The sequence below is a fragment of the Alosa alosa genome, chromosome 4, assembly GCF_017589495.1.
Source record: "Alosa alosa isolate M-15738 ecotype Scorff River chromosome 4, AALO_Geno_1.1, whole genome shotgun sequence".
Classification (NCBI taxonomy): Eukaryota; Metazoa; Chordata; class Actinopteri; order Clupeiformes; family Clupeidae; genus Alosa; species Alosa alosa.
Window position 1 is genome coordinate 4,223,280 of NC_063192.1, and position 16,634 is coordinate 4,239,913.

The following is a 16,634-nucleotide window of genomic DNA, read 5'->3' on the forward strand; positions in this document are numbered from 1 at the left end:
CAGGCCTGAAGTGATCCTTGTGTCCATGTGGAGTTGGAAAAGAAAGCTCCCCCAAATGTACCATCACACAGCATGCTTCACCATGTGCAATAAAAACACAGCACACTCAACAGGGAGAACATGTCATCTGTTTATATGAATATACTGAGCACTTCAAGTATTTCAATTACAGAGTTTGAATGATTCAGTGTTTCTTGTAATTGTTCTGTCAAAGACATAATACACACTCTTATCAAACAGAAGTGAAGCTTTCTGAGGTTCCTCAGAGGGTTGACAGTTAACACACACAAACACACACACGCATACATGCACACACATGTACACACACATGTACACACACACACACACACACACACACACACACGCACACGCACACATGCACTAATTTCTTTTATGGTTTTTGTCAGAGAATGTGTAGGGTACTGGCACCATCAGGGTGGCACCATCTCCATGGTAACATGACAGGAAGTGAGGTGTGGTGGGAGCAGGAAGCAGGAAGTGCTGCTGTGACTGGTCAGAGCAGGGAGTCGTCCGTGCAGCCCCCGCTCAGGCCATAGCGGAACTCCTGCAGGTTGGAGACGCCATAGAAGTGGATGAAGGCGGCCGCCACCACCAGCACGTGGAAGATCTGGTGGGACTGGAACTACAGAGAGGAGGAGGAGGAGAGAAGAGGAGGAAGAGAAGGAGAGGAGGAAGAGAACAGGAGGAGGAGAAGGAGAGGAGGAGAAGGAGAGGTAGAGGAGGACAGGAAGAGAGGTGGAGGAGAGGAGGAGGAGGAAAGGAGGTGGAGAAGGAGGAGGAGAAGAGGAAGAGAGGTGGAGGAGGGATGGAAAGAGGGATATAGAGTGCCAGATGAAGGGAGAGGGATAGAGTAGAGAAGACAGAGGTATGCCCACCATTAGATTAGATTAGATTCAACTTTATTGTCATTGTGCAGAGTACAAGTACAGATGCCTCCAAGTAATGTAATGCTGCCTCCAACTCATCTGAAAAGACACCTTTGAGAAAGGCAGCCTGCCATTCTAAATCAAACTCAGTTTCCCACTTTTCTAAAAGGAAACATGACAGATGTCTCCTCTCCTCTCTCACTGTGGCCCAGCTGGCTGGTGTGTGGAGCAATCACTCACCCAGATGTCGCACTTGCCGGGGAAGTAGCGCTCGGGGACGCGGGCGGCGTACAGGCCAGCTCCCGTGATGTACATGGCGCCCATCAGGTAGAACCAGCCCATCTGGCCCTCTGTGATCGCCTTCACAAAGCCCTCCGCAATGGTGAAGTGCATCGTGGGTACTATGCCACTCAAGCCCAGACCCATGAACACACCTGAAGAAAAAAAACACACGGCACAAGCTCATTCCACAACACACACACACACACACACACACACACTCACTCACACTCACACACCGGATCAAATCAATAACATGACCCAATTTGTACTGATAAAAACTCTCAGTGCTGTGTGAACTGCTGCGAGACAAACACATGGAGTGTATTGATATGAAACAGTGACTAAGCTCGAGGGAGATGAGTCGGACAGACACAGGAAGACAGAACACAGAAAAGCACTTATGCCACTGGAGGCAAAACAGCAGGACAGTCAGCAGATGACCCAGGGGAGAGAGAGACACAGAGACACAGTGGGGAAGGATGGAGGGAGACAGAAAGGGGATGAACAGACCATGAAGGAACAACAGAAAGAGAGAAAACAGACAAGAAATGGGGAGCGGCTTTGGTGGGTCAGTGCTGTGGTGTGTGTTTGTGCATGTGTGTGTGTGTGTGCCTGTATGTGTGTCTGTGTGTGTGTTTGTGTGTGTGTGTGTGTGTGTGTGTACCAGCTCTGGCTTGTGGGTGCTGTGGCGTGTGTGTGTGTGTTTCGTGTGTACCAGCTCTGGCGTGTGGGTGCTGTGGCGTGTGTGTGTGTGTGTTCGTGTGTGTACCGGCTCTGGTGTGTCGGTGCTGCGGCGTGGCGAAGCGGTCCCATTGGGCCACGATGATGGCGGCGATCCCGAGCACACACACCACAGAGAGGTAGATGAGCCGCGGCTGGGGCGAGCAGTAGAACGAGTAGTAGAGCCACGGCACAAACGAACCCATGATCAGCAGCGCAATGCCAGAGTAGTCCAACCTGCACACACACACACACACACAGAAACACACACACACACACACAGAGAAGAGCAGTGAGAAGGAGTCCAAATAACACAGAAGGAGAGTGTGAGGGATCATTCTACTTGTACACAATCAGCGAGCCATTAACAGCCACTGAGCTGAAGCTAAACACGAACAGTCATCTACAGGATCAAGGACAAAGCCCCCACCCTTGAACACACACACACTCTCACACACACACACACACACACACACACAGAGAGAGAGCTCCCTCACTTGGAGAAGGTGCGTGAGACTTTCTCGGAGTGGCAGTAGACGGTGTGGAAGATCCAGGAGAAGCCGAGGCAGAGCACGGCGCCCAGGAAGAACATTCCGAACACCACCTTCTCCTGCAGCGGCGCCATGAAGTACACGTTCGGCCGCAGCATCGTCAGCGTCCCCAGACATATGAACAGGATCAGACCTGCGGGAGGAAAACAACAACACACACACACACACACACACACGCACACACACACACACACGCACACACACACACACATTATGGATTATCAAACACATCAGGCCTGCAGGTGGGCAGTCACTCACCAGGTTCATACATACAGTATGTAGTAACATATCACATATTTATAACTGACCATGTCTTATCTTTGTGCTTAAATAGTGTAGTATCTCCAAAGCCCTTGTGCTCTCCCTCTCTCTCCCCCCCCCCCCCTCTAAAGTGTGCAGAGCCACACAAGGAGGAGCCATTTCGGGTTATGCCACTGCCGCCTCATTTCCTGTTCCCCTGTTCTGATGCATCATGGATGTGGTTGTGCTGTCCTACATCTCCCATGATGCATCATGGATGTGCTGTCCTACATCTCACATAATGCATCATGGATGTGGTTATGCGGTCCTACATCTCCCAAAGGTGCCCAGGGAGTGGTCAGGAGGCTCAAGTGCACCTCATACGTGGATATAGACACAGGAACGCGCTGTTCAATCACTCCCCCACCTAATCAGGGATCTGTTCAATCACTCCCCCACCCAATCAGGGATCTGTTTAATCACTACCCCACCCAATCAGGGATCGGCCTCAGAATGGGAGCAGTCCTACTACTGTGGGTGACTGGTCAGCAGTCCTACTACTGTGGGTGACTGGTCAGGTCAGACTGAGGGGAGGAGACCAGTTGGCAGCATGCTGCGGCCTCTCCTGACCCTGTGTGGGGTCATAATTAAGGACCAGTTGAGCGCTACGCCCGGAGCGGCCTCTCTTAACCCTGGGCTTTGTGTACAGGGCGGAGGTCACAGGCCCTGGGCAGTGGCCACTGTTCTATACTACTGCTTTCATACAACCATCTCTCTTTCAGTGATCGCTCACACACCACCCAGGACAACCAAGCACATCTAAACAAACCAAGGTGGAAAAAACACCATGACAGCTATAGACCGCAGAAGACCACAGGTATAGACCGCACAAGACCACAGGTATAGATCGCAGAAGACCACAGGTATAGACCGCACAAGACCACAGGTATAGACCGCACAAGACCACAGGTATAGACCGCACAAGACCACAGCTATATCAAAGTCCTTTTAGGCAAGTCCCTCCACTCGGCGGCCATTTTGCAACGCTTTTTGGGCACTTATCGGGCATCTATTTGGGCAGAAATGCATGTGCGCAAGGCTTTACGACACCAACCTTGCTCCAGTGGTGAGATCACAACACATGATTGGCACGATGTATTCACAACACACCACATGATTGGCACAATGTATTCACATGACAACTTTTTTGCGCAGAAGGGGCGGGATATGTGTAGACAACTGCCATTTGGCATTACAAACTAACCAACAAACCAGTAGGGGTCAAGTCATTCAGAGACCTCAGACCAGCCTCAGATGAGTCCAGGAAGTGACGTCAATTCCGGAAATAAGTACATCATTTACTTTACTTTATGGAGAATACAGCGAGAAAAAACGTGTTTTCTTTTACAGTTCATGGAAAAAATAGTCACATTAGGTAGAAGCTTTTTATTATTATTCGTAATTAACATTTATTTATTATATAATCGTTTGCGACTGACTGTCCACGTGATCTGCCAGAGTCAGCTGGGAGGAGCTTGTGACTCATGCATAGGGACTCACGGCAGATATTGCGCGAAATTTTGGTTTATGGCTATGGTTTAAATGTCCTTCCTATTCATTAACATTAACATGATGACTGACGAAATAAATTACTATGACGTTTATATCACACCAACTAAGTGTTTTATGTAGGCTAGGCTACTGTGTGACATGCTTTACACTACAGCAAAAAAATCAACAAGTATAGGCTATCAACACATTTTCAGTATCACTGTTGCAGAAATCACATACAAAAAGGCATCCTTTTGACTGTTTTGCACATTGCAACATAAGGAAGCAGCATGAGGAAACATGAGGTTTTTCTGCCTTATGTACTAACTAATTTTACGAGTCTGCAGTATCCCCGAGTACAGCTGTTACAAGAGGGTCTGGCGTCCCTTTGTTATGATGCACTTCCTGTGACGTCAATCGTCTCTAAATGACTTAACTCCCTCTCCAACAAACTGTTGGTGTGTGTGTGTGTGTACTGTATTTTTGCTTGTGTGATATCTTCGTACTGGGTACAAGATCTGAGGGAGGAGCTTTTGGAATCAGGAAATGGGAAAGGAGCACCAACCAGGAAATGGAGCAATAACCTTTGAGACACTTTCTAGTTCACTATGTGGACATGTCACATGACTTTCGCTTCAGTTGGCTGCACACATGTGAAAGTCTGAGGTAGTTTCCGTTCCTGATACACACATGAACTAATGATTCTGTAAGCGATCATGATTGCAGTTGACCTCACAGAGGTAGCGATGTAATGAAATGACTGCTCATGTGTAGCAGAACCTGTACAACTGGCTCCCTATTTCACTCTCACTCACTGGGCCTTCATGTCAATCACAGACAGAGCACAGCTAGTCAGTGAGCAAAGTGTCTCGCTTGAACTATTGCTGGTTTGACTTATAATCGTGGCTACAGTTGACATCACAGCTATTGTGAAAGGAATGCTGACATATAGCAGAACCAGTACAACTGGCTCTCGAATTCACTTTCACTCATTTAAATAATCGACAAAGTGCAGTTAGTCAATGACCAAAGTGTCTTACGAATTGATGCCGGTTTTCCACTGAATGGTACCTGCTGAACTCCAATTGGTTTCTTTGGTTTCCCGTTAGGAAAAACTGGTACCACCTGGTACTGTATTTGGCATCACCCCTGTCAAGGCTCAAGCTGAGGTGATACCAAAAGGTGACGTGAGAGTATTGCAGGTTACTGATTGGTCATTGTTGCCTATGGCATGTGGGAGCATTGTGTTGACCACCAGTGTTTGTGGTTAGAATCTTTCTCATGGTATTAAATTAATACATTAGTTTTTATGGTTAATACATTAGTTTGAGAGACAGTACACTCATTTCCATCATATAAATTAGAGCCCAAGATCTATTAATGTTGACAATAGTGTATGTGTGTGTTGTGTGTGTGAGTGTGTGAGCGTGTATGGGAGTGAGTGAGTGAGTGAGTGAGTGTGTGTGTATGTGTAAGTGAGTGAGTGAGTATGTGTGAGTGAGTCTGTGAGTGAGTGAGTGAGTGAGTGAGTGTATGTGTGAGTGAGTGAGTGAGGAGTGAGTGAGTGAGTGAGTGACTGAGCGTGTATGTGTGAGTGAGTGAGTGAGTGAGTGAGTGAGTGAGTGAGTGTGTGTATGAGTGAGTGAGTGAGTGAGTGAGTGAGTGTGTATGTGTGAGTGAGTGATTGAGCGGGTATGTGTGAGTGAGTGTGTGTCATACCCAGCATGTGTGTCCAGATGTTGCCAGTCTCGGTGTGGATCCTGAAGATGCTCCCGAAGCAGGCCTTGAAGGAGGGCATGGGGGGGCGGTGCCCGTGCTGGAGGTACTCGTTATCCTTCAGCCACTCTGGCAGCAGCTGGTACGGGATCACACGCCAGCGGCCCTCCCACATCTGCACCCACACACACACACACACACACACAACCATACACACACACACACACAAACAACCACACAAGACACATACACACAGGTGAGATACACGTACAGTCAGTAGAGTTAGTGCCAGTGTGTAGATTCAGTAGTACAGGTTGGCTACACAGGTATGTAGATTTAGTACACGTGTATTACATGGTGATACAACCAGGTGAGCTGCGTTGGTAAACATCTCAGACGGGTCACTGACCTTGTGCACAAACTCCTCCATCTTCTCCATGGCATGATGTGCCTGCAGTGGGAGTGTTATCACGTGCGTCCCTTCCTCATCGTCCTCTTCCTCATCCTCAGGGAATGCTGATGCACCCTACACACGTACACACACACACAGTTTTTACAATCAACTACATAACCAACAAGAGGACTATTTGACATCAACACATCTCTGTCTGTCTGTCTGTCTGTCTGTCTGTCTGTCTGTCTGTCTGTCTGTCTGTCTGTCTCTCTCTCTCTCTCTCTTTGTGTGAGAATGGAGGATGTCCTCTCTGTGGGGACTCACGCGGGGGCTGGAAACGGGGGATGCCGCCCCCAGAAGGGGTCCCAGCTCGGTCACCTCTGGGTCCGGCTCTGGGTCCATCAGCTCTGGCTCCGGAGGATCTCTGGGTCGCGGCCTGTGGCCAAGCGGGTTCTCATTTAGAACCGGGCCCTGCAGTTCCGGTTCTTCCTCCAGGAACGTTCGGTGGGCTGCATTACGCGAGGCATGGCCGCGGGCCGTCATGGGGAGATCGGCCCCACCGCCTAGCCTGCTTACACACACTTAGGAACAAAGCTGCACACACACACACACACACACACACACACACACACACACACACACACACACACACACGATAAAATGTCTACAATACCAAAATTCCAAACATAAACAATAAAGAGTTTTTGACAGTTCAACAAAACACAATGCCAATCCTGTAAAATATACTTTTGACACTAACAGTGCGAATATCAAGAGAAACCTGTCTGTACTTATTTAGAAATTGAATTACAACTAAATATAACCTTTGTCAAAACTACCACGTCAATGTAACCTACCCTGTGAGCTGAGGGCTAACTCCAAGCGTATTCCAGTATACCACCGTAAATTAAGTGAGAAAATAATAATAAACTCAGATGTCACAGACTAGAGAGAACGGACAGGTAAAATTAAAAATTACCTTTGGTCAGCTCACCATACCACGATTTACGTGGCAAAACTTGCTAGACCGGATAGACAAGCGTACGACCCACGGAGAGACTTACAGCATTTGTCACATATTAATTTCCAAATACCAGGTCACTATCTAAAGTGGGTACTGGCTGTAAAACAAGTCGTTACTTAAATATTATAATTTCACAGAGAGGCACAGTAGGCTACTCGGAACAAGCACGCAACCTTCCGTTTATTATCCGAGCTAGCATACTGCCTTTTGCTAATACTGGAAGCTAACCGAGATTTCAGCTGTTCGATACATTGGCCATTCCAGATGTGTTTGGCACATAACGCGCGTCTTCCATACGGTCTCTCTGGGATTATGATATATAGACCTACGGGATATTACCGTTTTCTTACCTTGCGTTACACCTTGGCGAGTAGCCTAGCGCTTCCGCCTGCGATTCACCGGGGAAATGACAGTAGCCTAAAATGAGCCCTCCTCCCGGTCCTCCCTCGTACCCGTGAAGCAGCTGGTAAACAATCAGCAGGAAGGGACTCACGCTACGGAACCGAAAACGTCATCTTTTCATAGCAAAGAATTATAGGCCTATGCAAGACACCTTTGCAACACTAATATCTATAGCATATTCTGTACACCAAAATACATAGTATCTGAATGCCACCCTTTTCACGTGAGTAAAAAAACAAAAACAAAATCTTCCCAAATAACACTCAAGCAATCCTAGCAATCCCCAAACATACAAACAGCAACGCCAAAAGTAGGCCTACAAATAAAAGGCCAACAGTTGAATTACCTTAAAGTTTTTTGACCTTAACATAAGATTTCCAAAATCATTTTGATGGCACATATATTTATGACGAACGGCACTTCTGCCATTATCTGAGCGGCCCTCTGTATACCGACCTAGCAAGTTTCTAGTTTCGGGTAGGAAACTGCACCCCCAACCCCCCTCCGAAATCGCAACGTGAAAGAGGCACAAATGATCCTATGCTACAGGAAGATGTACTGCAAAGCGGTACAAAATACGACCGCCGCTCAGTGCTTCACATTCTCTCCGCAAAAAATAAATCACGCTTATCAATTTGTGTGTGTGTGTGTGTGTGTCTGCTTGCCTGCATGTGTGTGTGTGTGTGTTCGCTTGTGAGTGTGTGTGGGGGGTAATGGTGTGTGTGTGTGTGTTTATGTGTGTGTGTGTGTGTGTGTGTATGTGTGTATGTGTGTGTGTGTGCGTGTGTGTATGTGTGTATGTGTGTGTAGTGTACAGTCACTAAATGTACACATATATTAATTTATTGTAGGGTCCCCCATGAACGGAATTCCACGAAACTTGGCATGCATTCAGAGGGTGTCATAATGATCCTTCAAATTCCGTGCATTTGTCAACCTGTCAGGCAAAGATACCTGCGATTACAACACCTCGTTTTTGCTTTTTCATTTTTAACTAGGTGGCGCTATACTTCAAATGAGTGGATATGGGATGGGTTGACATGGCCCCTTGAGACCAACATACAAAACAAGTTGGTCATCCTAGGCCCTACGGTTCTCAAGATATTCACAGAAAACTGTGTTCTCTGGTCTACCCTCCTTTAGGGGAGCCTGTTGCAGCGGGTGGGCGATTGACGAAAAACAATGGTTCTGTGTCACCCTTGTGGGGTTACATACCCACCAAGTTTCGTGCAGCCCGGTCTCTCAGTGTCCCGGGAATCGTTGACGGAAATTCACTATTAAAAAAGCCTGACTAAACCTATACTGTATGGAGGTCATAATAAGAGACCACTGCACATTTTTCTGATGTTTTCTGATGCAGCCTTTGGTTGCTGAGTGACATTCGAATGAGTTTATGGTCATACTCAAATTTACAGTGGTCTCTCAATTACTTAAATTGTCATTGGTCTTAACTTAAATTGTCATTGGTCTTAACTTAAATTGTCATTGGTCTTAACTTAAATTGTCATTGGTCTTAACTTAAATTGTCATTGGTCTTAACTTAAATTGTCATTGGTCTTAACTTAAATTGTCATTGGTCTTAACTTAAATTGTCATTGGTCTTAACTTAAATTGTCATTGGTCTTAACTTAAATTGTCATTGGTCTTAACTTAAATTGTCATTGGTCTTAACTTAAATTGTCATTGGTCTTAACTTAAATTGTCATTGGTCTTAACTTAAATTGTCATTGGTCTTAACTTAAATTGTCATTGGTCTTAACTTAAATTGTCATTGGTCTTAACTTAAATTGTCATTGGTCTTAACTTAAATTGTCATTGGTCTTAACTTAAATTGTCATTGGTCTTAACTTAAATTGTCATTGGTCTTAACTTAAATTGTCATTGGTCTTAACTTAAATTGTCATTGGTCTTAACTTAAATTGTCATTGGTCTTAACTTAAATTGTCATTGGTCTTAACTTAAATTGTCATTGGTCTTAACTTAAATTGTCATTGGTCTTAACTTAAATTGTCATTGGTCTTAACTTAAATTGTCATTGGTCTTAACTTAAATTGTCATTGGTCTTAACTTAAATTGTCATTGGTCTTAACTTAAATTGTCATTGGTCTTAACTTAAATTGTCATTGGTCTTAACTTAAATTGTCATTGGTCTTAACTTAAATTGTCATTGGTCTTAACTTAAATTGTCATTGGTCTTAACTTAAATTGTCATTGGTCTTAACTTAAATTGTCATTGGTCTTAACTTAAATTGTCATTGGTCTTAACTTAAATTGTCATTGGTCTTAACTTAAATTGTCATTGGTCTTAACTTAAATTGTCATTGGTCTTAACTTAAATTGTCATTGGTCTTAACTTAAATTGTCATTGGTCTTAACTTAAATTGTCATTGGTCTTAACTTAAATTGTCATTGGTCTTAACTTAAATTGTCATTGGTCTTAACTTAAATTGTCATTGGTCTTAACTTAAATTGTCATTGGTCTTAACTTAAATTGTCATTGGTCTTAACTTAAATTGTCATTGGTCTTAACTTAAATTGTCATTGGTCTTAACTTAAATTGTCATTGGTCTTAACTTAAATTGTCATTGGTCTTAACTTAAATTGTCATTGGTCTTAACTTAAATTGTCATTGGTCTTAACTTAAATTGTCATTGGTCTTAACTTAAATTGTCATTGGTCTTAACTTAAATTGTCATTGGTCTTAACTTAAATTGTCATTGGTCTTAACTTAAATTGTCATTGGTCTTAACTTAAATTGTCATTGGTCTTAACTTAAATTGTCATTGGTCTTAACTTAAATTGTCATTGGTCTTAACTTAAATTGTCATTGGTCTTAACTTAAATTGTCATTGGTCTTAACTTAAATTGTCATTGGTCTTAACTTAAATTGTCATTGGTCTTAACTTAAATTGTCATTGGTCTTAACTTTTAAAATTGTCATTGGTCTTAACTAAATTGTCATTGGTCTTACTGTCATTAGTGTTCCTTTTCTGATGGCTAGCGAAATTATATATATATATATATATAGAGAGAAAATATTACAAATAACTATATAAATAAATTAAGGTGTACTTTTTGTGGATTCATCAATTTTACAGGTTAATTAACGCTATTAAACAAGTTCTGGGTATGTTGAAAGAAATACATTTGAGCAGATTTTCATCACCCAGATTCCACCTTTTGGGTAGAATGACCCAGCACTTTGCTGTGAGTGTGCTCACATGGTGTCCTTCCTCACCCTGCCTTGGACAACAACACTCTCTCATTCCTCAAGAACATGCAAGGCTGGAGGTGCGACAATATTCTCATATTGAAATGAAGCAACCTCCACCTCCTGTATCTTTCAAGACAGACTTTCAAGAGTCTGTCTGTCCGACCTGGAAAGGAAAGTCACTCCTAGGAACTATACATGGGCAAGGCTTTCAGTCGGATAATAAATGTGTTGCACACGGAAGTTGAAGAGATTTCCATTAGTGAGCAAAACAGTTTGCACCGCGAAGTCCATAAACTCCACCGTTTCTCTCGGTATTTTTGTGTCATAGACAATACATTGTCCATGTGTCATCACTGAAAAGTCTTTACAAGTGCAATCGCCGTGTTATTTTCTTAATCTGCGTTCGCTATCAGCTCGTTGTAGTTGATTTTGTGAGTTTGTTAACATGAACGTTGACACTTCGCAGCCAGTGACCACTGGAGGAACAGCATCGAATTCGTCTACATCGAGCAACAGCAGCAACTGTATCACACTCACAAACAATGCAGCATCAAACGTGAGCAGTATACCTTCCATCGGAGCTAGTAACGGTAAGTTGTCGACCCACAGTTTGTAAAGTGTTGTCCCATCAGGTAGCAAACACAGTGAACTAATTTACTTCCACCGAGTTTGGCGATCACTGTTATTCCCCAAACTCTGGGTTCCAGAAGGATGGTTTATTTGTACATTTCAACATAAGTAATGCATTTGATGCATAGTCACGATACTAATGTAGTTATCTTTGCAATTTAACAATTCCTGTAATAATATGTATTAAGGCTATATTCAGAAATTGTGTAGCTGGTGAAAGGTGTTCTGTAAAAGGTTCAGGATTGGCAAAATGCAGGGTCATCCGTGAGATTGTCAGCAAGAATGCATGACCATGAAGTTAAATGATATGTCATTGCTACATCAGAAAGGTTGCCCAACGTTATGTCAATTTACCTGCGCCTGCGTGTCTTCAGTTCCAACCTCCGCTGCCATGGCGACCCCATCCTCTGATGCATCAGTGTCTAATGGCGTGTATATGCCGTCCGGAATCGCCAATGGAGACGTGAAGCCGGCCATTTCAACCACGCCACTGGCTGACTTCCTGATGCAGCTGGAGGACTACACTCCCACGGTAAGCTCTGAGCTCGAGGACTCCTGGGCTCAGTGCTCAGTGCAGCGGCAGCAAGCCTGTACTCTAATCCAGCATTTCTCAAACTATGGGTCGCAGACCGGCACTGGTCTGCGACGAGGAGACTACTGGTCTGCGGAGCCTCAGAGTGAAATTATGCCCGGTGCTCCGTCTGATAATTTGCTGAACTGCGGACCGACAGAAAAAGAAAAAAGGGAATATGAAATAATTTGGCTAATTTGGTGTCATCAAACATAGATGGGGAGGGAGGGTCCTGTTGATGGGCCCTATGATTCCAAAGTCTGTCAAAACCGGGCCTCAGGTGAAAGAAGTTTGAGAATGGCTGCTCTAGTCAACGCAGGCCTCTTCATGTGTTTGTGTTGATTGTGTTCTGGCCAAAAATCAGGTGTGGGTAACTCAGTGCATCACAGCAACAGCACTGAGTTACCCACTGAGTTATCATAAAGGGCTTTCAGATATAACATCAGAAAACCGACCGTGTTGGCTAACAATTTATTAAATACTCGTGTTATTGTCATCAACGACGTCGCTGTAGGCTACTGCCTTTTCAGCGCCTTCTGCTTATGATGATTTGGTCTTTTGAATTTGTTTGGCCTTGCGATGCAGTTGTAGGCTACATCAACGTGTCTCTTGCCGTTCCCTTCATATGTTCTATCACAATGCTGTCTGCCCTCATGGACAGTAGCTCTGTGATGTGTGCATCTTTCCAGGTCGGAGATTTTCTGGACAGCAATATGCCACTCCATAATAACACTGGCATTTAAGTCAGATTTAACCACATGGACGCATGAAAGAAACGTCACCGACACGCCCTGTCACTAGGTGTGAATTTTAACCGCATGTTCTACGCTTCGTTCAGACACAGCACATTTACATAATGTCCGGAGGAAATACTAGGGGGGGGAGTAGTAGAACAACCGGCTAAATTCGGACTTCCATATGACCGGTTATGTCGTTCAGATATACGGCCCCATCGTTTAACATCAGCAGAATCTCCGGTCTTACACGTATGTCTGAAAGCGCTTATAGTGATCCACAGCCTGTCTCTCTCTCTGACCGGCAACCTGTCTCTCTCTCTCTCTCTCTGATCCACAGCCTGTCTCTCTCTCTGACCGGCAGCATCTCTCTCTCTCTCTGACCAATAACCTGTCTCTCTGTCTGTGTCTCTCTCTTTCTCAGTTTGATCCACAGCTTGTCCCTCTCTCTCTCACTCTGATCCACAGCCGGTCTCTCTCTTACTGATTCACTGCCTGTCTCTCTCTCTGATCCACAGATCCCAGATGCAGTGACGGGTTACTACCTTAACCGAGCTGGTTTTGAGGCATCTGATCCTAGAATGTAAGTGTCGCTGTGTATATGTTGCTATAATATGCCGCCTTGTATATATTGGTCATGCATATATGTACATAAACATTTCGTATATATTGGTCATGTGTATATATATGTACATAAGCATTTTGTATGTATTGGTCATGTGTGTATATATACTAGGGGTGTAACGGTACACAGAAGTCACGGTTCGGTTCATACCTCGGTTCGGACATCCCGGTTCGGTACGAGTTCGGTACAATGGAGGGAAAAGCAAAACAAAAATGCAGAAAGCATTTTTTTTTGTACATTTCTCAGGCTGTACCACCTAGTGTCATACAGTCTCTTCCCTGAGCTATCTGCAACAGCCTGAAGTGTGTAAGATGTAGGCTAAACAGTACAATAAGTACCCAGACTCCATCTGTAACTTGTAAACAAAATAAAACAATCAGCTATAAAACTGAAAATAGGCCTACAGCATCTCTTATTTCTGAAATTACATAGAAAAATTATTTTTAAAAATCCACTTAAGCAAGACCTCAACATCTGTGTTAAGTTGTATATGGAAGGGTCTACAATTTGCCTCAATATTTTTCATTGTGTGTAAAGTAATAATCTAGCCTACTAACTGTGAAAATATCACACTATTTTGCCTTTTTTTAAAAAACGAAATTGCTCCTTTCATTTCATAAACAGACTACAACTAGAAGTCACGTGACTTTGCCCTTTGACGTTAACTCACCGTAGCATGGTTTGTTTATTAGCCTGGTTAGCGTTGTCACTTTACTGTCTATGCACCTACCAGCTCCTCAAGTGAGAAGTTACAAGTTACCCCAACAGGTAATTACCACGCGATTTACATAGCTTTCTGTCATTACGAAATCGTTTAATTTAAGCCATAGGTTTTGGCCCTATTTGTATATGTATCCAAAGGCTGCTGAAGCGCAGGGGAAGTTTTTTACACCTCGTTTCAGTGATTGGTAGCCTACATCATCTGGGTGATGGCTTAAAATATGTGTAGCATTTTTTCCACTCACATACCCAACAACTGCTGAACAAAGCCGACACAGTTTCATCTTATCCACCACTCTTTCGCCTGTACTAACGTTACTGTAACTGAAGTTCTAAACTTTAGATCTTAAAGAGACCAGCGGATCCTCTAACTCTTGTGGGTCGCCACCACTTCTTAGTGCTGCTATCTCTGACTGACTGACTTGACCGGCGACCTGACGAAAAAAAAACATAGAAGAAACAATCAGAGCTTCAGAGCTAAAGGCGAGGCTACAGATTAGAGTTAGGTGTCGCTAAAGAACTACCGTAACTCTCGCTACTTAACAGTAATTGCGCATGACATTAATTAATCCGCACACGAGTTTTATGTATTTTTATAACGTGTATTCTCCGTGTAAATTCATGCACCGAACCGTGACGCCCGTACCGTTTCGGTTCAATACGAGTGCATGAACCGTTACACCCCTAATATATACATGAACATTTCAATATTTGTTTGATTTTGTTTTCTCTAGAATCCGGCTCATCTCATTAGCTGCCCAGAAGTTTATTTCCGACATTGCTAACGATGCCCTCCAGCACTGCAAAATGAAAGGAACCGCTTCCGGAAGCTCCAGGAATAAGACTAAGGTCGGTGTGATGGCAGAGTCAAATGCTGTGGTGCTTTAGATAAAGGATGATGAATGGTGTACAGTAGTATGCAATTAGAGGCACAATCATGGTGAGTTTAGCTACGCTAAGAAAGAAGAAAAAAGGTGCAATATAAACACTTCTGTATGCGAAGTCCGGCCTTTTCCCTTCTTTCTTATCAGTTATACGTATGGCCCAGCACTCTCAAAAAGACAATAAGAGACTGAGTGAAGCCTGCTCCTGCCACACAATTCTCTGAGTAAGTAACGCTGTAATGACTCTCTGCCTCATGTCTTTGTGGTGGTCATTCTCCCTGATTCTAGGATAAGAAGTACACCCTGACCATGGAGGACTTGGCCCCTGCTCTCTCTGAGTACGGCATCAATGTGAAGAAGCCCCACTACTTCTCATAGTCACCTCAAGACCTTCAACACACACTCACACTCACACACACACTCACACTCACACACACACACACACACACAGGGTGTAGAACTGTCTTGCTTCTGTTCAGTTAGCATTTTTATAATTCATTGTAGCATGTCGTCCTTATGTTCATTTATGCATTTGTGATATTTTATTGAGCTCAATAAAATCTTCCAAACCAAAGCTGTTAATGTGTACCGAGTGTGTTTAAAGCAGGATTAGAAACGGTTCAAACAACGAAAACCAGAAAAAAACATTTCTGGATGAACGTAACCGAAAATGGTAACAAAACCAATTTCACTTGTTGCGGATTGAAAATGCTATTTTCAATTTTAGATAGCCAGTTAAAAATGGTATTTATCGTTCCGAGTTACCTTTCTTTGAATATTACTCTGATTTCATGACTCAGTGTCTTTCCTGTATAACAGGCTAAGCCTTTTATGAGTTCATTAAAATGATTTTCCTATCCAACACTATCTACAGTAACTGCCTTTTCCAAGTAGGCTATATAGCCTAAATTACTGAAATGTGGGCAGCCGTGGCCTACTGGTTAGGGCTTCAGACTTGTAACCGGAGGGTTGCCGGTTCGAACCCCGACCAGTAGGAACGGCGGAAGTGCCCTACCAGAGAATGTCTAATAAGGGGAGAACTGCCACTCTCGGAAATCTTCCGGTTTCTGAACTGGTTGCAGTTCCTTCTGTGGTTCCACATGAGGGCGCTCATCCACGAGTGCAGAATGCATGGAGGTCTATGGAGCTGATATATTTTTTTTTCAAGTAATTTGAATATTGTATTCGAAAGGGGAGGCAAAGAAAATACACTTGGTGGAGTATTATATTTTTTAAAGTCACTTAATTGTTCTAAAAAGCCTTTCACACGTGTCAATGATGTCACTTATTAGCACAATGCTAGCGTGTTATGGGCAACAATGACCCAAACTGTAAGAAATCAAAAGGACATAAGTACTCGTTAATTCAACTTTTGACCTATAACCCATGTTGAAGTTATACAAACTACAATCAAATCTGAGATTTTGTCAACGACAATCAGGTGAAAGAGACAAATTTAGCCGTCTAGCTCCATTGACTCCCATTCATT

At 43.7% G+C, this 16,634-nt stretch overlaps 2 protein-coding genes across 4 annotated transcripts; one reads left to right on the forward strand and one right to left on the reverse strand.

Moving 5' to 3' along the window:
• Positions 1-110: 110 nt before the first annotated feature.
• Positions 111-9,123, reverse strand: adipor1b (adiponectin receptor 1b). 3 transcript variants are annotated; one of them, XM_048240828.1, is made up of 8 exons: positions 8,987-9,123; positions 6,666-6,935; positions 6,357-6,473; positions 5,951-6,122; positions 2,387-2,573; positions 1,939-2,126; positions 1,128-1,321; positions 111-643 (listed from the first exon to the last, which is right to left on the reverse strand). In XM_048240828.1, exons 2-8 carry the CDS (start codon positions 6,882-6,884, stop codon positions 515-517), a joined length of 1,206 nt encoding a protein of 401 aa, XP_048096785.1. In that variant the 5' UTR covers positions 6,885-6,935; positions 8,987-9,123; the 3' UTR covers positions 111-514. The 3 variants fall into 3 exon arrangements, with proteins under 3 accessions (XP_048096785.1, XP_048096784.1, XP_048096786.1); XM_048240827.1 differs by lacking the exon at positions 8,987-9,123 and adding an exon at positions 7,716-7,840; XM_048240829.1 differs by lacking the exon at positions 8,987-9,123 and adding an exon at positions 7,321-7,658.
• Positions 9,124-11,222: 2,099 nt separating this feature from the next.
• Positions 11,223-15,719, forward strand: taf10 (TAF10 RNA polymerase II, TATA box binding protein (TBP)-associated factor). Its single transcript, XM_048241383.1, has 5 exons — positions 11,223-11,571; positions 11,986-12,143; positions 13,435-13,499; positions 14,996-15,110; positions 15,434-15,719. Exons 1-5 carry the CDS (start codon positions 11,427-11,429, stop codon positions 15,521-15,523), a joined length of 573 nt encoding a protein of 190 aa, XP_048097340.1. The 5' UTR covers positions 11,223-11,426; the 3' UTR covers positions 15,524-15,719.
• The last annotated feature ends 915 nt before the right edge of the window (positions 15,720-16,634 follow it).